The 23,435-nt window shown below is 48.1% G+C and overlaps 1 protein-coding gene across 2 annotated transcripts in view; it reads left to right on the top strand.

The window, feature by feature from the left end:
- The window catches only part of DHRS1 (dehydrogenase/reductase 1), a 305,506-nt gene that overhangs the window by 271,256 nt on the left and 10,815 nt on the right, over positions 1–23,435 (top strand). For both annotated transcript variants that reach the window (XM_086923740.1, XM_086923741.1), the window contains 2 exons: positions 3,160–3,229; positions 3,485–3,565. In XM_086923740.1, the coding sequence (XP_086779866.1) occupies positions 3,160–3,229; positions 3,485–3,565 (151 nt within the window). The remainder of the gene's footprint in view (positions 1–3,159; positions 3,230–3,484; positions 3,566–23,435) is intronic.

Below are 23,435 nucleotides of genomic sequence, written 5' to 3'. Positions count from 1 at the left end.
TGAGCGAACTGCAGGCTCTAACACTGCAGGAACCCTACATCCAGATACACAGTGACAGGGTCGTGATGAGAACAGACCCGCACTTCATGCCGAAGGTGGTGTCAAGGTTCCACATGAATCAGAGTATTCAGATCCCTAGCTTCTTCCAAAGCCCCACTACAAGCGCTGAGAGGGCACTCCAAAATCTAGACGCAAGAAGGGCAGTGATGCACTACATTGAAAGGACGAAGGGACACAGGAAGACAAAACAGTTCTTCGTATCCTTCGCAAACAGTTACATGGGTAAACCAGTGACTAAAAACACCATAGCTTGATGGATCGCACAGACAATACAATTCTGCCACAAGCAAGCGGGCCAGGAGCTAACAAGAGGGGCACAGGCCCACTCGACCAGGAAGAAAGGAGCAACAATTGCCTTTCTGGCCAACACACCAATTCAGGACATATGCCTGGCGGCAACATGGGCTTCAGTGCATACGTTCACTAAGCACTATTGCGTGGATGTACAAATGAACAAAGAAGCACAAGTAGGACAAAAGGTGCTTCCACATATATTCAACAACCAACGCTCATCTTCCACCCAACCGCCACAAAAGTAACAAAAACAGCTACAAAATCTATGCACAGCATAGTGAATCCAGAATGATTCACGCTGCAAAACGAATAGTTTCTTACCTGTCAGTGTAGTTTTGCAGCTTGAAGATCTTTCTGGATTCACTAGCGAACCCACCCGCCTTCGCCAGAAAGATGATGCTGGAAAAGAAGGTGGAAACACATAGAAAAAGAAAGAAAGCTGAAGCTTACAAGATACGTGAAAAGAATTACGTTGAAAAAAGGATTAACAAACATAGCCATGGATTCACTACAAACACAGAAAAGAAAAAAGAGACAGAAAAAAGAATCCGAAGATGGCACCCAAGGGTGGTAGCTTCCGCCGGAAGCATGCCGACGTCACCGAAGGTACACCAAATGGTGGGACTTCAACGCCTACCTGGGCTACAAAAAAAAAAAAAAAGAGACAAAAGACTACGATTCCGGACCCAACCACCAGATTGCGGAATATGCACAGCATAGTGAATCCAGAAAGATCTTCAAGCTGCAAAACTACACCGACAGGTAAGAAACTATTCGTTTTGCCATGTCAGGAGCCGATGTGCTACATCAGAGTAGGGATTTCGGAGGGTGATACAGGCAGATCTTAGAGTGCAGCAGTAACTCTTGAAACACTTTAATGTGATGATATGTTCAACATAAAATGAGCTGCTGTGAAGATTCAAATTTATTGCGATGATGCTGGGACATGCATGTTCAGTTTATTTTAGGAAGGGCGAGGATGTACTAAAGAGTAGGTGAAGCATTAGCTGGGACAGGGGAGTACTGCCTTTTTGGAGATTTTTCTCCGGTAGTGGCCATATCCTTTGGAGGGAGGAGCTGGCTAATACACTGATGACGTTCAACAAGGATAACCAAATTGTGTTGGTTTTGGTAAATGAATGAAGAGGTAAGGATGTTAGGGTATTGAAACTGTTGCATAGGGTTACACTAGGCTGCTTGCATCACCTTATTGCCAGGTGTGGACAATAACATTGCGGATGCTTTGTCTTGTTCACAGTGGCAGTTAGGAGAATGAGAATGATTGTATTGGTGAGAAATTGGTAGGAGCCCTGGACTTAAGGTTCTTGTGCAGATGCGTGAACGGAGTTTCAGAATAGTGGTGCAGCTAGGACAAGTGGGAGCAGTAGCTTAAGATTACAAAACACAATGCACAATTTAGTGTGTTTCCTATTCATGCTATCACTAGGCATTATAGTGGACAAGTTGGCAGAGGTGTTAGGAAACTGTTTTGGCGGAAACTGTTTTGGTGGAATCACCCAATGGAAGGGCAGAAGGCAAGGAGTGTGCTAGAAGCACTGGCACGAGAGAATGCTTTGGTTCAGCGCAAGAGGAATCCTATCACATTGGGTTACTGGTAGAGCTGGCAAGGGTCTTGCTGAGGTGCTGGTGTTCGAATTTGAGATTAAGCTGTTTATATTGTGCATGAAAAGAATATGTTTCATTGCGTTTAGGGTTTGGAATTGTTGGGCTGGGAGGGCAGGTTGTGGATGTTGTGAAATGAGATTGAGCTCAGGCAAGAGTTCAGGCATTATGGTTGAGGCAGTCAAAACCTGATCAAAGGAGAAGAAGGTGTTCTGTTTCGCTTAAGGTGGTCCCGGAGTTGGCTGGTTTTTGGTTAGGCTAGGTTAGGCAGCTGGCAGGGAGCAGGTTGGAGGCATTGCGCATGTTGGGAGTTCCGAGGAAGGCACTGAGGTCTGTCAGTTTGAATACAGAACATTATGCACACATTTGTGTAGGATAGTTTCACAGTGCAGGCCTACTCAGGTCATGAGGGGAAAAAGGTTTGGAGGATGTGGAGTATTTCACGGTGTGTGATGAAAGAAAAGTGGGCAGTAAAAATAGGTTAAGGATAAGGGGAGGGAGTAGTATGAACAGTTTGAAACAACGGGCACCTGGATGGAAGAATGAGGATGGGTGCTTGATGATGCGAGTTGGTTGTTTTGGTGAGGGTCAGGGGCTCAGGAAGAATTAGGAGTGTGTGGCTATACGATCATGCTTGTAATGTTGTATTATTGAGGCATGGTTGTAATTGTTACTGTAATGTATTATACTGATTGTTCATGCCCTGTTAAAGTGGCCTTGTGCATGTCAGAAGAGTCTGTGGTGCCGTCTCGCCTGAGGCCCAAAGAGCTTCTCAAGAATGTCTTCCTTTACAGTGGACCCGATACTAGGGGAGGAGAGTAGACCCTGCACGTCATACTGCAGGAGCTGGTTTGTGAATAGATGTCACATGTCCCTAAACTTCTTGAAGCAGTAGCACAAGCCGAGGTTCTGCTTATGTTAAGATTTCTGTGGCACGGCTAAAGTAAAACACTCAACTTCATATTTTTATGAGCATGACATTTTAAGCATATATTTTTTACTATGTATATTTTTGGAACTGAGGAATCCGACCTATAAAGTATTGTCTTGTTGCTTGCTGGAAGAAGTTAAGAGTGTGGACATGTTTCAGTGGGTTACCATACGTATACATGTGTGTTGAGTTGGATGATTTCCATAGGTACCTCGAACAGGTCTATTAACCCAATGTTTGTGTTTTCACAGATTAGGCACATGATCAATTACGGTGAAACTCCAGAGCTGAGTGGCAAATGTATTGTGTCGCTGGCCACAGGTAAATCTGAATGGAGTCTGTTCTGGGCTTGGATTTTAAAGCATGATATGATGGTTATATATGCTGTTCTGGCAAGCTTTTTTTTACATGCTTACCTATGACCTTTGTACCCACTTCCACCTAAATTACTACCTTCAGTCCTGAGCTCTAGCATTCTTCCATTATCTTAAACCCTCTCACGTTGTCCTTGTGCCTCAGTCCTAAATTCTTAATCTTGCACCTAAAATGTCTAATTTCTTTATAAACTGTTTTCAGATCCAAACCTCATGAATTATTCAGGGAAGGTACAGCTGAACTGTGACCTTGCAAAGCGCTATGGAATTCAAGATGTCAACGGTATGTGCTTCTGTATAGCTCGTCCGGGTGTGGAGGTATGAGAGTGAATTTCTAGGGTTAAAAGTTCATACACACTGAAGTACGGGCGTTTTGTAGCTCATGTACACTAATTACATTTATATAGCACCGTCTATCCTTTGTCCTGCTCTAAAGCACTTTGATGACTGGTTGTACACCCAAGAATAGGAGTGTGAATGTGTTGTATTTGAGTGTAGTTGCAGTGTACTAGGGCAAACTGTTGTTATATTTTTGTCTTTGCACCTGTAATTTTTTGTTATTTTAAACGTATTTTATTTCTTTTTATAAGAAAGATGAATACAGAGAATAGAGCACCTAACAGCACATCTGAGCTTAGCATTTGGCTAGTAAAAGCTACCACAGGTATTGTTGCAATACATTTAGTTGTTAGGGATAGTGAAAAAGCATATATCATATCCATGGACTTAGTAGCATATCAATATATCGAGCAATAAAAATGAAAGAAACATAGACATACACAACAAAAGAAATTAGAAACCTATCCTCTCTCCCTCTACTACCAACCCATCTACCCTGCCATGCCATGTTCTATCATCAAGGTACAGGGAGTAAGATGTGAGAGGTCCCCGCACTTGGGTTGTTGTAGGAGGTCATGTAACATGCCAGCATCAGGTAAAAGGGCGAACATCAGGGGCGGGGGACTCAACCAGGTCGGACACAGGTGCGTGTCTTGTAATCAATCTGTGTCCTCCTCTTGTACACTACAGTGTTCGAGCATGGCATTCCACATCATGGCTAGTGGTTGTTTGCGTAGCCCATGATGTCCCTCCATACGTAGCGCTAAGCTGTAAGCGGAGCGCCAACGCCACATTTCCTCATGCCGACCTGATGCTAGGGGACAGTGGGGTCTTCCATTGTCTTGTAATCTGCTGCCTGGTAACGAGAAGCGCTGGATCCACGAATCATGTTATTGCTTTCAATGATTTGGGTCTAGGATAGAGACCTAAGAGACAGTATTCCATTGTGTCCCAATCTACACTCGCCATAAGGGACCTAAGTGATTCCCTGACCTCCTCCCAATGGGGGAGTCGAGCGAGCATGACCACTTCATGTGTAATCAATGTGGAACTTCACAATGGCATCTCAGGTACGATGATGGGACCGTAGATAAAATCCTATGAATTTTAGAGGGCGTCGGCTAAGAATTTGAATTTAATTTGAATTTAAAAAGATTTATAAAGCGCGCGTTCACTGTGCAGTTTCTTGGTGCTAGAGGGTTCTTGAGCTAAGGCGGACACAGGGGACTATAGGCTGAAAGCTTGTTGGAACAGAAAAGTCTTGAGAGCTTTGCGAAACTCAAGGTAGGAGGTGGAAAGTCTGACCTGGGGTGGGAGAGAGTTCCAGAAGGTAGGTGCAAGAACCGAAAATTTCTGACTTCCCGATCTTTTTTCTTAAATCGGGGGATGGTTAATAGAGATTTAGAAGAGGAGCGTAACGCTCTAGAGGGGCAGTAATTAGCAATGGTGGAGTTGATAAAAGCAGGGGCAGTACCTGCCCGAGCTTGAAAAGTAAGACCGCCAAGTTTGAAAAGAGCACGTTGTTTAATGGGGAGCCAGTGGAGGGCAATGAGAAGGGGTGAAGAGTGATGATATTTGGGTAAGCCGTGAACCAGGCGAGCAGCCTGGTTCTGCACCAGCTGGAGGCGCTGGAGTGCATAGGCTGGAGCACCATTATAAATAATGTTCCCGTAATCAATCTTGGATAAGTCCATGGTCATCACTATAAGTTTCAGTGCAGAGGGGGAGAAAAAACAGGATACTTTCCTGATAATGTGCAGGGTGAAAAAACAAGAAGAAACAACAGAACTAATGTGAGAATGGAGTGTCAAATCCTGATTGACAATAATACCAAGGGTTTTGACTGAGAAAGAGGGAGTGGGGGGTGTGCCAAGGGAAGGGGGCCAAAATAAAGGAGACCAGGAGTTGCCACTGCCTCCAGTCAAGATCAGTTCGGTCTTATCCGGGTTGAGTTTGAGATGGTTTGCATTCATCCAATCCCGGATAAACAGCATGACGGACTGGAGGCAAGCGGCGCCGGATGAGGGGGAAGAAAAATTAAAAAAGAGTTGGAGGTCATCAGCATAGTTGTAGACTGTGACCTCCAGTTGTTGCAGTGCAGAAATAAGAGGGAAAATGTAAAGATTAAATAAAAGGGGGGAAAGGGAAGATCCCTGGGGAACGCCACAATTTACCCTGCAAGGCGGGGCAGAGAATTCAGCAAGGTGTACTGCCTGAGTACGATCGGCCAGGAAGGAACCTATCCAAGTCAGTACCTGTTCCCCCATGCCCGCCGCCTTGACACGGGACAAAAGGATGGAATGGTCCACCGTGTCAAATGCGGCGGACAAATCTAGGAGGACCAGGGCTTGAGGGATGTTAGTGTCAAGTCCCTCCCTGAGTTGGTCCATAACCGAAATGACTACCTTCTCATGGGGCTAAGCCCCATGCAGAAGCATAAACTGAATGAATATGAAACGTGTGTTGCATGGTATTATACTGGGGTATTCCAGAATGAAGCTCCGTTCCTTTTTATATAATACATGGCCAATGTCCGACCCAATGGCGCCGCAGTAGAGCGATGGAAATGAGTAGGTGGGAGGGTAGGTCCAGTAGAGCCACTTGACTTAAGTGTTTGCCGGTACCTATCTTGTGTATCGCCTGCACTAATGCATGCGTGATAGGGTCCATGCCCATCTGTGCCCAGTGTATCCGGACATAACGTGATATGTTAACATGCGTTAAGAAACGGGCTCCTGAGAAACAATGTGATAACATGAAGTCCTGGTGGGACTGTATTAGGCTGTCATCAAAGAAGTCGCAATTCTAGTAATCCCATTCTCCTCCCATGGGGTCAGTCTTCTGTGTAATGTTGTGGGGCCCTAGGCCCCAAGCATGTGGAATCACAACACGGCACAGTTTTGTAGTTAGTGAAACTCACCCAGGGCATGTGCACATCTGCCCCTTTTATTAACAGGGTCACATGTCCTGTGACGCCTGTGCTGAAAGGTTGTGCGGTGGGGTGTGAGCCAGCCCTCGGTGAGTGGCTGGTGCTGGCAACAACTAGAACAGTGACCAGCAGGTCACTACATCCCTCCCAAACTTTATTCAAACTGGAATAACAAAGTCCAACCTGTAGGAGAGAATAAAACAATAAATAGGAACTTCCACTGAGTCTGTTCACCTACTGGCAGAAACAAGACAATGGTACAGCTGCAGCTAGGATCACCAGTTCTGATTGGCCCAGTTCAGTGTTGCCCTTCAGGTCCGGTACTCCTGAGACTCCAGGCGTGGAAGTTGACACCAATGTCTCTCTATGTCCATTTCTCTGTGACTGTGCAGGTAGAGTGATGGTGAATCACTCATCAGTCCTGGTTGATGTTGCATCCACACAAGTGCTGCAATGCAGTGGAGTGGTGTGGCTCAGTGGAGTGGTGTGGCTCACTGGTTAGAGGCAGCAGACCCGGAAGCAGAGAACGGCCCGGGACCAGGGTTCAATTCCCGACGCGGCAGGGTCGTGGACCAGGGTCAGCGGACTCGATAATTCTCGCCTCGGTGCCTACTCTAACCAGGGATCACACTCGGCAACTCTGGGCATTAGCTTGCCTCATCTCTACAACTGCCCCCCACATTCGCTGGGGATGCCTGGTTTCACCTTGGAGATACCAAGTAGGGACCATCTCACAGGGATAGCCAGGACGGGTTCCCCAGCGGTCTACAGCGCCACGACGCCTCAGGGCAGAAGTGCGCTTTACAAGACACATACATACATGCTTCTCTACAGAATGGTGGAGTAGTTGCAAAATATCCCTCTCACCAGGATGCCCCTCTTGCAGGTGTTCCCCTCTCATGGTATGTCTCGGAGGCCTTCTTCACCAGGCTTCCACTGGTGTACTTCATCGTGTTGCTCCAAAGCCACCCTCTAGTTGTGTTGAGGAAGCACTACGAGTCCCACCTTCAAGTCCCTAGCTCCACCTGAAGGGTAGTTGTTTACTCCTGGCCACTTAGCACAAGATCTTTGTCTTCCTGGGACCTGCGGAAGTGGCCTTTACCCCTGGGTCGCCCGGTCTGGTGTGAAGTGGTTGAATCCTCTTCTTCAGGACGCTCGAACAGCCCCACCGTCCAGTCTCCCGTGTGACCCCAAAGGTGGATGTCACAAATGGTCCAGTCTGCTTGCCTCTGCAATCACCAAGTTTGTTTGGTGTTCCAAAGACTCATAGATAGCTATTTCTCCAAGTACCACCGATATTCTCCAGATACTATGCTCCATGCCAGATGTTCTTGCACTCAGTCACCATTGCCTTCTGGTGTACGAGTTGTCAGATCCCACACTCTTCTCTTCTTCTTGAAGTTTCTTTGCGGTGGCGTCATGCCCCACAATTTCCTCCTTCTTGTTCTTTTGCTTCGCGACATGGTCTAGTCCCATCCGGTCTTGCACTTCTTCTTTGACCAGGCCTCTCAGTGTGACGTGCACTTCACACGGGTCTCCCTGGTCCTATCCTACCCCTAGGGCAACGCATTCTCTTCTCTCGGTGACCAGACCTGTTGTCGCGACCTTCTTCCGTTCATTACTTATGACTTCAGGTCAATCTTGTCAGACATCTCCTCGGTCCTCTTGTCAAACCTTCTCAGCTTTCTGCTTCTCCGGCCTCTTCTCAGATCGCCACTTCTCTGACCTCTTTTCTGGTCGCTGCTTCTCTGACCTTTTCTCTGGTCACCGCTTCTCTGACCTCTTCTCAGGTCCGCGCTTCTCTGACCATTTCTCAGGTCATCCTGCCGACCCGTTTCAGGTCATCTCCGCTGACCTCTGGCAGGTCATCTACTCAGACGTCTGGCAGGTCGTCCTTGCTGATTTGTCGCTCTCGGGCTCCAACCTGTACCATCAGTATCTAGGTATAATCTTCAGCGCACTTTTGTCCTTGCGCTCTCCTTTCTCCATCTGATGGTACTCCTGCAGTGGGCAGCGTGCCCACATTACTCCTTACCCTTCTGGCGGTGTCCTTTTGTCACTGGGCGCGCATTTTCTTCTTCCTGAAAGCTTTTGCTACTCTGCGGCATCTTTGCTCGGGTCAAAACTCTTTTTGCTTTCTTCAGTCCCACCAGTCTGTGACTGTCTTTCTGGAAATTCACACAACTTCCTAGTTCAAATTGTCTGGATGTCCCCTTACCACTTACTGCCGCAGCTCATAGTTCAGTGCACAGTCTTGTCTTTGTATCCTCACTTGGGTTGGCATAGGGGACACACTTGTTCAGTATCTTGGCAGTTCATACGCTCATGATGCTGACCCCCCTTTTTTAGTTCAGGCCACCTCTCTGTGCTGCAAGATGTTCTTCCAGATTCTCTTTCGATTCCTCGCAGTCACCGCCTATGGCCACTAGGAGGCACTGTGCCATCTCTTAGAGTCAACAACAGCTTTCTCCACTCTGCAGGCCTCACCTCTTTCCTTGGCACTGCATAAGAAGCACAGCACCGTGGCCAACTCTTAGACTCCTTGCCACGGCAGCACCACGCAGGCCGTTGCCGCTCTTCTATCCTGCGGCCTGAGCACCGCTGGACGAATGCTCAGGACCTCCTAGCCCATTATGGCAGTTGTGCTGATTGTTGGTTGCATTTGGTGCAGCTTTCGGATCCCTCTGGCCAGTGTGGGGCCAGTTTCTCTACTCGCTGCGTGATGCCTTGACAGCGAGCAGCCTTCTCCACCGTGCAGTAACTTTTTTTTCTTCTTTATGCTATGCCCTTCACTTAAGCAGCAGTCTCTCTCGATTACGGGCCGCGCGGAGCCTCGTTCTGTGCTCGCTTGGCCTCATCCAACTTCACAACTATCTCTTGGGGGGAGAATGTGAAACAGTTCTATCGAAGCGTGCTTTCCTCAATGCCGCTGGTCCTGCATGCGGCTTGAGTTCACGCAGCAGTTCTTCTTTCTCTTTTCAGGCCATGCACGAGGGCACACTCGGCCTGTACTGTCCATTGCGAGCGGGCCCTCATACTGCATCGTGCTCTGGCATGGCCCTCCCTCTCACTACACCCGAGCCAGTCACCAGATACGGCTGCGCACATGGCACTTCAGAACGGTATGCATTTTCCTTTGGGGCGATTGAGGGGGGAGGGGAGACAAAATGTATTTTACTGTCTTAGGGAGGGATCCCCTTTTTCGCTTCCCCACTTCTCCTCATACGCTTGGGAATCACAGTGCGTGCTGCCCAATCCTGCTGCTGGGGCAGGCCCATTACTTTACAGTGTTCGACACGGACTCAGTCGCGTCACACCCACTGTGGCAATTGCCTCGCACACGCACATAAGCCGCCTCTCCTGTTCTATGTCGGCTTGCCTCTCCGATGCCTGATGAGTGCTGGTCTAACCCTATGCAGATTTCTCACTTCTGCTGCTGCCCCTCATGCACTCCACAAGTTACATCACAAGCACAGTCTCTCCGGGGAGGGGGGAATAACACTGTCCCGCTGCCCCTTACCCGCACCTCTTAAGTTGCCGGGTGGGATCTGCCTCTGCGGGCTTCTGGGATCGGCCTCTTCAGATGGCCTGGGTACCTACACCTCCCACTCACCGAATTCTTGTGATGTGGGGTGGGCTCCCACTCTGCTCCTTGACGCCCAGGGCACATCACATGGCCCGCGGGTCATCAGGCGCGACATGCGCCTGCTTGCAGGGGGTGCCATTTGTTACGGGCAGCACTCTCCCCCTTCAACCAAACAAGGCAGCTGCACACACGGGCTCAGCCCGCTCATCGCCAGTGTAAAATGGAGGGGCCCTAGGCCCCCATGCATATAGAATCACAACACAGCACAGTATTGTAGTTAGTGGAACTGGCCCAGGGCACGTGTGCACGGCCCCTTTTAGTAACAAGTGTCACATGACACGTGACTCTGTGTTGGATGGGTGTGGGGTGGGGTGTGAGCCAGCCCTCGGGGAGTGTCTGGTCCTGGCAACAACTAGAACTGTGACCAGCAGGTCACTACATTGTGGACGTGAGCATGGCACAGGGTGATATTCGGAGCATAGGTTAGTGTGTTATGTTCGTAACGGAGTGCGTTTTTCCAATAGGCTATTGCATTATGTAGAAATACAGGAAGTGCCGGGCATGCGACTCATGGCAATTGGAGTTTATGTAAGCGTCTAGTGCGTAGCATCGTTTGTGTATGACCGATTTCCTGTAGTGAAGCAGTAAGATCGAAAATCGGGGGCTTCCGTCCACTGCTCTATGTTGGCAATTGTAATTTAGGAAGACTGACTCGACGTCTGCTAGGGCCCCAGATAAGATCATGGAGAAGGAAGTCTAACTGTTTGAAGACTGGTCATGGAATAATTAACGGTAAATTGACAAAGTAGTGTAATAATTTGGATAACTTGTTACGGAGAGGGGCAGTGGAGCCAGTATTTCACCTGAGCCCGCAGTGCTGCATTGGCCTTAAGTAAGTTCCCGTCCAGTAAGTCCTTGGGTGTTATATATACATGAATACCTCAATACTGAAATGTGTGGTGTGCAACCGGTATGGTCTGTGTGCCAATAGTAATTGCATCTTGGGGTATATTATTAGGGAAGGAAAATAAGTACAACTTAGCATGATTTACCTGGAGGCCCGATAGTTCCCGAATTAATATAGTGTGGTAACAATAGATGCGAGGTCGATATTGGTGTCACATATATAAACTAGCATGTCATCCACGCTTAAGGATACCGCATAAGATTGGGGTTCTCTCAGGTAGACCAGTGTGTTACCTCCTCTCCAAGTGTTTGAGCAAAGGGGTCCATTGCTAATAGAAATAACAGAGGTGACAAAGGGCTTCTCCAGTATTGGGGTGTCTTTCATAGATTCACATGCTTGAACATTCCCCGTCGTCGAAGTGGGAGCCCCACGGTAAATAAAACAGCAATAAAAACAATAATATATGTATATAAAAACATAATTGCACACATTCTAAAACCATAAATACTTATAAGTACCAAGGTTAGCAAGGTTAGCATTAACACATAGGAATACATTAGAAGAAAAAGAACACTCTTATAGCATATCCATGTCATTATGTCAGTCCAAACCACAGCCAATCAGGCGCAAGCACCTCTCTAGAAAATTCTCCTCAGAGACTCAGGCCCTCAGATTTTCTACCGCACGTCGTGTGAAGGGAGTCTCCCTGAGCTCTGCTCAGTTTTCAACTTCTTTCTGGAGTTCTACAGTTTTCTGGAATGTCTTCAAGTAAGAAGTCTTTGTTTCGACCATGTGCTTTTTGTGGGACATTGTGGCTCTTCTCAGAGGACCCTCACAAGAAGTGTATTTACTGCCTTTATCCAGAGCAAGAGGTAGAAAAATGTAAAATTTGCAGGACTTTTTCAACCAAGACCCTCAAGGACAGGGAAGGGCGTCTCCTCCTGTGGTTGCAGAGGTTGAAGGATGAGGATTCACCTCTTTCTGATGCAGAAAGCCTTGCGTCTAGAGCCACTTCTAAACGCAGCAGTGTGCAGGAGTTGCCATCTCCTTTCCTTAAGAAGAGGAAACTTCAACTCCAAAAGGTTCCTGCTGTATCTCCACCTCCTCCTGCTACGCCTACGCCCCCGAGATCTGACTTTCAGGCGTCCACGGCTCCTTCTACGCATGTTTCCACTAAAAAACGTGTTAAATCGTCGACGGTCATTCCGACGACGATATCTGCAGTTTCCAGCTCTCTGACAATGACGACGACTTGTGCCAGCGGGTCGTCGACTGCCGCTGCGTCAACGTCGTCGGTGTCGACGGTTGTGTGAGCTTCAAATCTGTCTCGTCGACGATTCCAGTCTCCTCGTCGACGTCTAAGAAGAAGTCTCGTCGACATCGAAATCGTCGTCGACGCTTGCTGTGAAGAGAGCCTCTTCGTCGGCGGGTGCTCCGTTGACGTCTGTTTCGTCGTCGGCGGCTCCGTCTACGCCAACATTGTCGACTGCTGTGGTCTTGCCGTCGGCGGCTTCGTCGACGGTGGTTGTCCCGTCAACGGTGTTGCTGTCGTCGACGTCTACCTTCGCATCATTGCCTCTGGTGCCAATTTCTTCATCCGCTTCTGGGGCTTCTGCTGTTGACCCTCTGCACCAACGTCGACATGTGCCTTTGGATCAGCTTTCGATTCCACGTCACTCTCAGCCTCCATCACATCTTTTTGCACGGGTGCGGAGCAGGATTTTGGTTCTGATGAGGAGGAAGATGACAGATTCCGGGCAGCTCGAAGCTCTTCGGAGCTGGTCATTAAATGTCAGGACTATGAGGATAATCAGGAAGATCATTATTTGCATGAGGAGGAACCTTCTGCTTAGGTTCCCACAGCACAAATACCGCTCTCCCTCATTTCTAATCTCCAATACATGTTAGAGGATTATAATAGCCGATTTCCACCGTCTCAACAGGGGTCTCCTCAACCTAGGGTACCTGCAACTACAGCAGCTCCTCCCTCTTCTACACTGTCAGAGCCAGCTGCGCCTTCTGCACCATCTACAACCTCTATTCAGGTCCATGCAACTGTTTATGAGGATGATAACGTTCGCCCAGATCGGAAAGACGGCGAAGTTGATGATGATGATGGGAACATGGCAGATTGGGATGATTAACAGATCCAGACACCGTCTCCGCCACCTTTGGGAACAGGGGATTCCCCTCCCGTGGATATAGCTGGTTTTCACCAACTTATGGAACGAGCGGCGCTGCGCTTTAAGCTTCCTAGGGTTCTGAAGGATGAGGACTGTTTTCTTCATGATTTCAAGAGTCAACCTTTTAAACAGGTCTGGACAGTGCCCATAATTGACTTCATTTGGAACGAAGGTGTCAAACTGATGCAGACACCAAATTCCATTCTGGCGTTTCTTCCTCGTTTGGAGAAGAAATATAGGGCACCCCAGGGTTCTCCAGCACAGCCTAAACCTGATTCTGTGATCACCAAGGCCGCACAGCGCCGTTCCAGGAATCCGTCTTCTCCTATTTCCGCTCCTCCTGACCGTGAGGGACGTCGTCTTGATGCCATTGGATGAAAAATTTCTACTATGGCGTCTACCACTGTGAGGGCTGCAAATTCTCTGGCCATTCTGGGGTGCTACGACCGCCAGATGTGGTTGTATAGGTCTTCTTTTATCGACCTCATTCCTGAGCCCTCCAGAGCAGAGGCTCTCAAGATTCTTCAGGAGGGAGAGAGAGCGTCATCCGAGATTATCGACTGCTCTGTGGGCATTGCGTGCACTGGTTTTCGTCAGCTTGCAGGGGCAGCCGTTTTGCGTCGTCAGGGCTGGCTTCGTTCCACCTTTTTTCGCCAGGAGGTTCAGGCGAAAATCCTCGACATGCCCTAAGACGGCGAATCGCTCTTTGGCCAGCATGTGGACGATGCACTTCAAACCATCAAAAAGGACACTGAGACGGCTCGTGCCGTAGGCACTTTGCAGTTTCGCAAGCAGCCTTTTCGTGGTGCGCACGGATGCGGCACCTCCTCTTCTTTTCGTGGCGAATCCAACCAGTACCGCTCCTACGGCCAAGGAAATCAGAGATATTCCTCCCAGTCACAGCAGTTCTATCGGCAACAGTCTACCAAGTCATACAGAGGAAAGTCTTCCTACAGAGGCTCCGCTTCTAAGAAGCAATGACTTGCCTTCCCCACTCAAAGTTGGAGGTCGAATCTCCATTTTCTTTTCCAATTGGTCTTCAGTCACCTCGGACCGTTGGGTGCTGGACATTGTATCAAAAGGCCATGCTTTGGAGTTTGTCAAGTTCCCTCCAAACACTCCTCCAACTGGTCCACCTCCAGCTCACCTCAAGGAGCTCTTTCAACAAATTCGCCTCATGATTCAGAAAGGTGCCATCGAAGTGGCTCTCAAGTCTCAGAAGGGGATGGGATTCTATTCCCAGTTTTTCCTTGTCCCTCAAGAAGTCCAGCGAATGGTGTCCGATCCTCGACTTAAGAGCCTTAAACAAGTACCTGAAGTGCAAATCCTTCCGCATGCTCACGCTTGCAAAAATTCTATGACTTCTCTCGAAGGACGACTTCATGACCACTATTGATCTCCAAGACGCTTATTTCCACGTGCCGATACTTCGAAAACACAGGAAGTACTTGCCCTTCGGGTAGGGCGCAGAGACTTTCAATTCAAGGTTCTGCCTTTCGACCTTCGCTCCGCCCCTTGCATCTTATCGAAAGTCCTGGCCCCAGTGGTGGCAAATCTACGTTTGAAGGGCGTTCAAATCTTTCCCTACCTGGACGACTGTCTCATCAAGTCGCAATCTCGCCATCAGGCGTCTCTGAACACTCGATTCTGTCAGACTCTGTTCCACTCCCTCGGTCTCACCATCAACACAGAGAAGTCTCTGGTCGATCCAGCTCCCTGCAGGACCTTTCTGAGCGCCACTCTGAATACTTCGCTGGCGAAGGCATTCGTGTCTCACGAGCGTCAGCTGCGGATTCTACGCCTAGTGGCTCTCATCCGTTCAAAGGGTTCGTTTCAGTTCGTGTATTGAAGTCCTTTCTTGGGATGGCGTCCTCCTGCATCTCCCTGATCCCAAATTGCAGGCTCAAGAGTTACCCAATTCAGGAGGAACTGGACAAACAGCGGCGTCAGGTCACCGGCTCTTTCAACGATCTGGTCCTGGTGACCGCTCGGATGAGGTCCGCTCTCCAATGGTGGGCTCAACCGTTGAACATCGCTGCTGGTACTTCTTTCCTAACCATCGCTCTGGAGCTCGTCCCTACCATGGATGCCTCCCTGGAAGGCTTGGGCGCACATCTTCAGGGGCTTTCCCTAAAGGGCAAGTGGACCCTGTCTCAACACTCCTGGCACATCAACAGACTGGAGCTAATGGCCATTTTCCTGGTGCTCAAGTCTTTCCATCTTCTACTCCAGGGAGAATCAGTGCTCATTCAAACCGACAATACCACCAGTATGCACTATGTAAACAAACAGGGCGGCACCAAGTCACCGCTCTTTTCTCAGCTGGCACAGAGCATCTGGGACTGGGCACTCCGTCACCAAATTACCCTGACAGCGGTTGACCTACCAGGCATCTCCAGATCCTAGCGGATTCCCTCAGCAGGTCCGCGTCCTCGACCCACGAGTGGGAGTTGCATCAGCAGACTCTGGATTTCATCTTTTGGCTGTGGGGTCGCCCGGACATAGATCTTTTGCGAGCCCTGTGAACCGGAAATGGCAGTCTTATGCAAGCTGGCTTCCCCATCAAGGGTCATGCGGAAATGCCATTTTGATGAACTGATGCAATCTATTCGCCTACGCTTTTGCGCCGATTCCGCTGGTTCCTCGAGTGTTGTGGAAAATGCAGAGACAGCCGTGTCACATTCTCCTGATCGCTCCCAGATGGCAGCGACAAGGGTGGTTCTTGGATCTGCTGCTTCTCTCACAGTGCGAACCCATCCTCCTTCGTCCTCGAGCGGATCTCCTCACAATGGACAAGGGTCAGATGTGTCATCCGGACCCCTCCTCTCTCAAATTATCGGCCTGGAACCTAAGCACCTTGAATTTGCCCACTTGAATATTTTGCCAGCATGTAGAGACGTTCTTGCCAATGCGAGAGATCCGTCCAAAGTAAAGACTTACAAGGTAAAGTGGAAAAGGTTCTGTCACTTGTGTGCATCTGCCAACATTCATCCCGTGCACTCCTCTCCTGCTCAGCTTCAGCCGTTCTTTCTGCAGTTGGCTCAATCAGAACTTTCCCACTCCACTTTGAAGGTCTTCCTCACGGCCATATCTAGTTTTCGGCAGGATGGGTCTTCCTCTCTCTACTCTTCCAGGGTCATTCTGCAGTTTTTCATGGGGCTGTTCAGGATGTTCCCACCCATTCGGCATCCTCCTCCTTTCTGGCATCTCAATGTTGTTTTAGCGTAATTGATGAAGGTGCCTTTTAAGCCCATCCACAAAGCGGATTTGAAATTTTTGACATGGAAGGTGCCCTTCTTCTTGCTTTGACCTCCTCACGTCGCGTGAGTGATATCCACGCCTTTACCATTCAGCCTCCTTTCCTTCAATTCAAATTGGACTGTGTTGTACTTCACACCAACAGGTGCCAACTGATTTTCACCTCAATGAACCAGTGTTCTTAAAGACTTTCTTCGCTAATCCCCAATCTCAGGCGGAGCAACGTTTGCATTCATTGGACGTTAAAAGATGCCTTAAATTCTACATCGACAGGACACCACCCTTTCGTAGGTCTGATCAACTGTTCGTTGTTTACGGACGCATGCGCAAGGGGCGTTCTGTTACCAAGCCAACTATTGCATGTTGGATTTCCTCAGCAATTTAATTCTGTCATCAGAAGGCCGGCAAGCCTGTTCAATCTACAGTGAGAGCTCATTCCACCAGGGCGATGTCATCCTCTACTGCCTTGTTTGCTGGTGGGCCAATTCACCAAATATGTCGAGCAGCCACGTGGTCCAGCAGACACACTTTCACAAAGCACTACTGCCTTGAGACGATCAACGAAGCTGATACAGCAGTGGGCCGAGCGGTGCTTCGCAATATTTTTAAATAAGGTGAGCCTCTTTGCTTCCCTCCGCCTGTATGGTTTCTTCTATTATCTGTCTGGCAGCTTTATGTCATTTCATTGCATTTTCATGCTGATGCACTGCTATTTTGTCTTGCGGCCAGCTATTACTGCTCACTATTCTATTCAAGCATGTGAATCTATGAAAGACACCCCAATACTGGAGAAGAACAATTGTTACTTACCTGTAAACGGTGGTTCTCCAGTATTGGTGTCTTTCCTAGATTCACATGCGACCCACCCACCTCCCCTCGGAGGCTCGCTTCTCCTTCTAGACTGTTTTGTCACTCTTGTGCTATGAAAATCTGAGGGCCTGAGCCTCTGAGGAGAAGTTTCTAGAGAGGTGCTTGCGCCTGATTGGCTGTGGTTTGGACTGACATAATGACATGGATATGCTATAAGAGTGTTCTTTTTCTTCTAATGTATTCCTATGTGTTAGTCCTAACCTTGGTACTTATAAGTATTTATGGTTTTGGAATGTGTGTAATTATGTTTTTACATACATATATTATTGGTTTTATTGCTATTTTATTTATAGTGGGGCTCCCACTTCGACAACGGGGAATGTTCAAGCATGTGAATCTATGAAAGACACCAATACTGGAGAACCACCATTTACAGGTAAGCAACAATTGTTCATCCTTGTCGTGTGCCCATAGATATTGGATATTGCTCTGATATAAGTGTGCCTGTATTGGCTCTTGCTGTGAGAGTGGCATACAATGGTTTGATCCAGTTGATTCTTTGCACCTGTTCCTGAGGTTGAAGTGAAAGAAGTGAGGTAGAGAAGGCTTCAGAATAAGAGACATCAGGCAGCTATGTTAAGGTATCACATTGTAGTAAAATACATATAGGCGAGGTTAGCCAAGAATGTGTATAGTTAGTTCTGACAAGTCCTGGACAGTTTAATTACATCTCCGTTCTGGAGGGACATATACATATATATGAAGAATAAGAACAGCACAGTAGGTTACAAATATTTACATGGTTTGGGTAGTGCAAGATGTGAGAAGTTGGCCTGATATGTGATGTCCACTATTCTAGTGGGCACCCTGTATCAGTTCAAACAACCCTTATGGTGATGGTTGTAAAGTCAACCTTATAGACCAGCTATCCTAGTGGTAGCATGGACAAAGCAGTCTACGGCTAAAACTTCAGAAAGAATGTGAAGCCAGCTGTTTTACCATATGTAACCCCTTGAATACCAAATGAAAGGACACCACACATGTTATATATAAAATATATATGTATTTATTACTAACACAACCCCTCTGAACTCTTTATGAGGTCAGAAGCACAAGCACATAACAAGATACTTAATTATCATACAATAGGTTGCACAAAATATAGTCTATCCCTAGGGGCGTTGCAAACCATATTCTAAAATAGTGGTATAAGGACCACGTCACGAACAAGGAGTAGGCCTAGAGCCTAGGGAATGAACTACCAAAGTTTAGGAAGCAGGAGGCCCACGGGGAGCGTGTGCAGTATCTTAACACACACGCGAGTTACCATAGGGATACAATGGGAACGTAAGAGTAAGTAACTAGTTGATTTAGGACACTTCCGGATGGACTAGGAGAAAGCTACTGAAAACTAGGACACTAGGATAGTCAATACCCACAGGAGCACCGGAGTACTCGCGTTACCTCACCCACAGGAGCCGGGTGCATAGGTGTCAAGTTGTGTCGGGTTTCGTCACTGAATCCTATGGAGACCTGTGAAAAGATGCTGCAGGCGACCAGGAGAGAAGTGTCCGGTTGGATCCAAGGGCAGATCGAGGATGAAGAGTACCTGAAAGCAGACGGGACAGAGTCTGGGTCACTAGCCAGTGACCAGGAAGGAACCAGGCGATGTCGTGAAGCAATCAGGTGATGTCGTGAAGCTTGTCTCTGCAGCCACGTGGACCAGGAGGTGTCGACGACGACCAGGAGCTGGATACGGACTGTCCCACAAAGGATCTCGCTGTTGGCGGTGTCGGCTTCTGGATTGGAGTAACAAGCCTTGGCAAAGGCAACCCACGCAGGAATCGAAGATGGCTTCTGTTGCAGACTAGCAAGGTCTGGGAGGCTTCTCCTTTTCAGGCAGGGGCGTAGCTAGAGCTTGTGGCGCCCGGGGCTATCCCTCAGATTGCCGCCCCTGGGGGAGTGGCTGAGAAAAAGGACGGCGAGCACTTCAAAGAGGTCCGAGAGACACGTAATATCGCCGCTAATATCTACCTTGATCATGCAAGTTACCTGCACATACATGACACAGTCCAAGGCTACATAGTTGAATACACCGGTGACCGGCAGTACAAAGGAGAAAACACAGACTGCATGATCTATCTGGTGACTCAGAAAAAACGGGTGTGACATCCATCGGAGAGCTGTGTGAACAAATACCTGGTAATCCCCTCAGCACAATGCAAACATGCACATACATGAAATTGTTCGGGGATCTATCATCTACAGCTGACATTAAATGACCAAATATCATGGTCTCCCCAATTAACTGGCTTCATTTTTGGATGTTCAAACCTTGCCTAATGCTCAACCCCACCAAGACTGAATTCCTTGTCTTTGCCAAGAACAGCAAGAAACAAGCAGTGAAAATCTTGATCTGTGATATGAACCTTGATGGCTTCAAATCCCAAATTCTACCCCTCTCCAAGCCACTAAGATTCAACCTGAAATTGCTGTTCGAGCTCTCACATTTTTGCACCAGGATGGTACCTATTCCCTGCTTCATGGCCTCCCGACTGCCAAGTGCACCCCTTTAAGGGCATCCTACATGAAGCATAATGCCTCATCCAGGGCCTGAAGAATTCTATTCACATCACTCCCCCATCCTGACAGAACTCCATTGTTAGCCTGCACCATCTTAAAAACCAGCTGCATCATTTACAAAGCTGTCGTAGCCAGCACCCTTGCATAGTTCAACATCTCTTCTGGCTCTACGCATATACTCAGTCAGACACCATCAAAATGGATGCAAAGGAGTATGAAAAACAAGAAAACAAGGCAACAAGCCTTCATCTATGTATCCAGGATTTTGAACAACATCGCCATTTCCATCAGGAATGACCCACTCATGCTCTAGTTTAGGAAATCGTCTAACTCACTCCTCTTTAAAGAACATTACATCACAATAGAGTAACAGTGCACTTCTGCTCCCAGAACCCCGCTACCTCTCTAATCACTTGCTGATTGTATTTTTATTTTTAGCCTTCATAGTTATCCACTGCCTTTTGGTTAGATTTGCACATATACCTCTCAGGGCCAGAAGGTAATTTTATTCTAAATACTCCCAAATTCTGAATGGCCTTTCCACACAGACAGCTAGCAGCCACTTGAGGTGACAAATTAAGGGGGTGCCAAGTTCAATGAAAAATTCTAATTGAAAACAAACATAAAGAAAAATCACTGATTGCCAGGTTTACTTACTGTGACAGTTGCTTCCAGATCACCTATGCCTATCATGAGCAAAGGGAACATTTGACAGAAAGTTGCACTTGGATAATGACAGAACCTAAAACATTTTTCATTAGCAGCCTACAACCTCAATTCACAAAGTTAATTTCAACTAGGGATGGGTGGATTTGGCACAATTTGATTCTGCGGTATTACATAAAAATTCTGTGAGATTCCACGAAATTCCATGACGGGCAGAGTGGACGTTTGGTGCTATTTTTTAGTGCAAAATGCACCCTTGCATCCAAAAATGGATGCATTATGCAATAACAAAATAGTGTGACCAAAGACCACTCATTACCCATACATACTCTGCAGTGATTACTGCAGAGTATGTAAGGAGGGAGGGAGAATTTAGTCGCACGATTTTTGGCTTAGCTGGGTTAGGTACAGTAACTTGCAAAACAATGTGCATAATCTAACAATGTACAAAAAAAATCCGATGTCAAAAAATCAGAAAATTTGTCAGGATAAAAAATACTTTGCTCACCCCCGGTATGTGCGTCCCAGAACCTACGAACAACCATTTGACCTGAAATGAAGTCAGGGCTGACTGAGATTTTCCAAATTACACCGAGGCCATGCAGCCGTGAGTGAAAGATCTGGACGTGGGAAACTGGGGAGGTGTGGGGGCAAAAGAGGACGAGATAGAATGAGTAAGCCTTGTTGGTCCAGTAATGGAAACAAAATAATTGCTCTAGTAGTTCACTTCCGTTTTCATGCATCAGCCCGTTTTTAAAATATCCACAACCAGAACAACATCATCCAGAGCTCCTTTTATGAGTGGGGGTGCAGCAGAGGCTCGCGCTCGCCAGCCACATCACATGCCACTTTATCAAAACTTTAGGGAGCTGCCCTGCTAAGTACAAGGACCCCTCCCCAGCCCACCGCCTGCCGCTTTTGCTGAGCTCCACCGGCCCCCTGGAGCTGCGGGGCCCAACAGTACCACAGGGGCTGCAGGTATACAATTCCACCACTGATGCACCACACATTGGATGTGAGCAACTCATTTTTCCAATGTTTTCTCTTGTATAGATTAAAATGAAAACTTAAATATTCGCATACCTAAATGTACATCTACTGCTGCAAAAGTTCGCCCCTTCACACATGCATTAGAGTGAAAGGTTAATTTTTCTTTTTCCTCCATTTAGCAGTTCAAGTTATATGACTAGGAGCCCCCCGTGCCACTTCTATGATTAATACATACCACTTTCCTGGTGATTAAGAAGGCTTTTCTCCGTCTCTTTTCTTAGAAAGCATAAAAAGATGGCTCGAGTCCGTGAGCACTATTTTTATGAAGCGAGGTGAGCGCGAAATGCGGTGGAAAGTTTTACAGTCTGCTCCTCGGCTGACCCTGACCCTGAGGCAGTCATCCATTCTCTTTTGATTCCCCCGGCCTGTTCCCCGAAATTCAGAGGGCCTCTGACGTCGATAGCGTTGCGCGCGCGACCACACGCTCAGTGGTGGTGGTGCGTGCTTGTGCGCACTGCAGCCAGCAGTTGCGAGTCCTTGCAATTCAAGAAATAGGCCCAGCAGTGGCGGCCCGATGCGGCGGCGGCCTTTACATTTATTTGGGGACACTGACACTCCCCAAATAAATGATAAAGGCCACCAGTGCAGCACGGCCGCCGCCCACTATATAGTGCCGCCTGGGGCGGTCCGCCCCCCTCGCCCCCCCCCTAGCTACGCGGGTGTTTTCAGGGAAGCAAGGGCCAGCCTGGAGCAACCAGGCCAGCGGTGTAAGTTTAAAGGTTCGTCGTCACAGAGGCCACTAGCCAACGGGCAAGTTTCCGGACACACGCGTCGAGAACAAAAACACTAGCAGGCCCCACGCGGCACTCGTGGAGTGTGGAAGGCTGTGCATCGGTGTAGAAGGTGCTCGGGGCTGGGGCTTCTCAATCCCCAATGCACAACTTTGAGGGTGCCTCAGAAGCTGCACAAGTAGCAATGCTCAAGTTTTCCAAGATGGCCGGTCCCACGTCTCTCGTCGCCTCCACAGGTCTCAGCCTTGCTGTGGCTGTGGATCGGGGTCAAAGAAGTCTGGAAGTCTGGTTCTTGTCGAGCTCTGCGCTCGGGCTCCGGCGGGAATGTCGACAAAGCAAACCGCAGATCGCTGGATGGTGCCTGTTTTCACAGGGTGGTCACTCCTTGACCACAAGGGAGATTCTTCAGTCTTCTAGTTGCAGTAGAATGTCGAAGATCCACAGTTTCATTTCAAGTTTCAGTTCAGGATAAATCTAAAGTCTCTAGACTCAGCTCCTAACTTTATACGAATTAAAGGGGCTGGGTTACCTGCTAGGTCCGTCCTATGGGTGGGACCAGGGAAGGGGGTGGTTACACCCCTTTCCCTTTGTCCAGTTTCGTGCCAGAGCTGGGGCTGGAGTGCTCCAGCAACTGGTTTCAACCGGACTATGCATGGAGCATCTTGTGTGCCCCAGACAGTGTCTCATTTCATTTAGCCCTCCCTGCCCCAATACACTCTGGCCTGTCTGGGGTAGTGCTAGCACCTCCCAAGACAGGAAACCTATTGTCCAAGCCTCCCTCGCTGGAAGGACTCCCAGCAGCAGGAGGTCAGACTTGTGTCTGTGGCAGCAGCATCCATTTTGTGATGCTGAGGCTCTGGTTAACTTTAACCGGGATTAACAGGAACAACATGTCTTCTCCCTCTAGAAGGGTGGAATACTACCCCCGTCGCCAGAACTGGCGAGGGGGTGGTATTCCAAAGCGTATGACACCTCACACGACATGTTTTGATAAAGCCAAACCAAAGTTAGCATTCAACCGCGAGGATTATAATGCACTTAAGAGTATATAGTATGGCTATATCATAGAATAGCTATAAGGACATGGTTCCGAAAGCTGCAGATAGGCTCC

Source organism: Lissotriton vulgaris, chromosome 5 (assembly GCF_964263255.1).
Source record: "Lissotriton vulgaris chromosome 5, aLisVul1.2, whole genome shotgun sequence".
In the NCBI taxonomy this organism is placed as follows: domain Eukaryota; kingdom Metazoa; phylum Chordata; class Amphibia; order Caudata; family Salamandridae; genus Lissotriton; species Lissotriton vulgaris.
The sequence above is the reverse complement of the archived record's forward strand: the minus strand, read 5'-3'. Positions and strand labels throughout refer to the sequence as shown.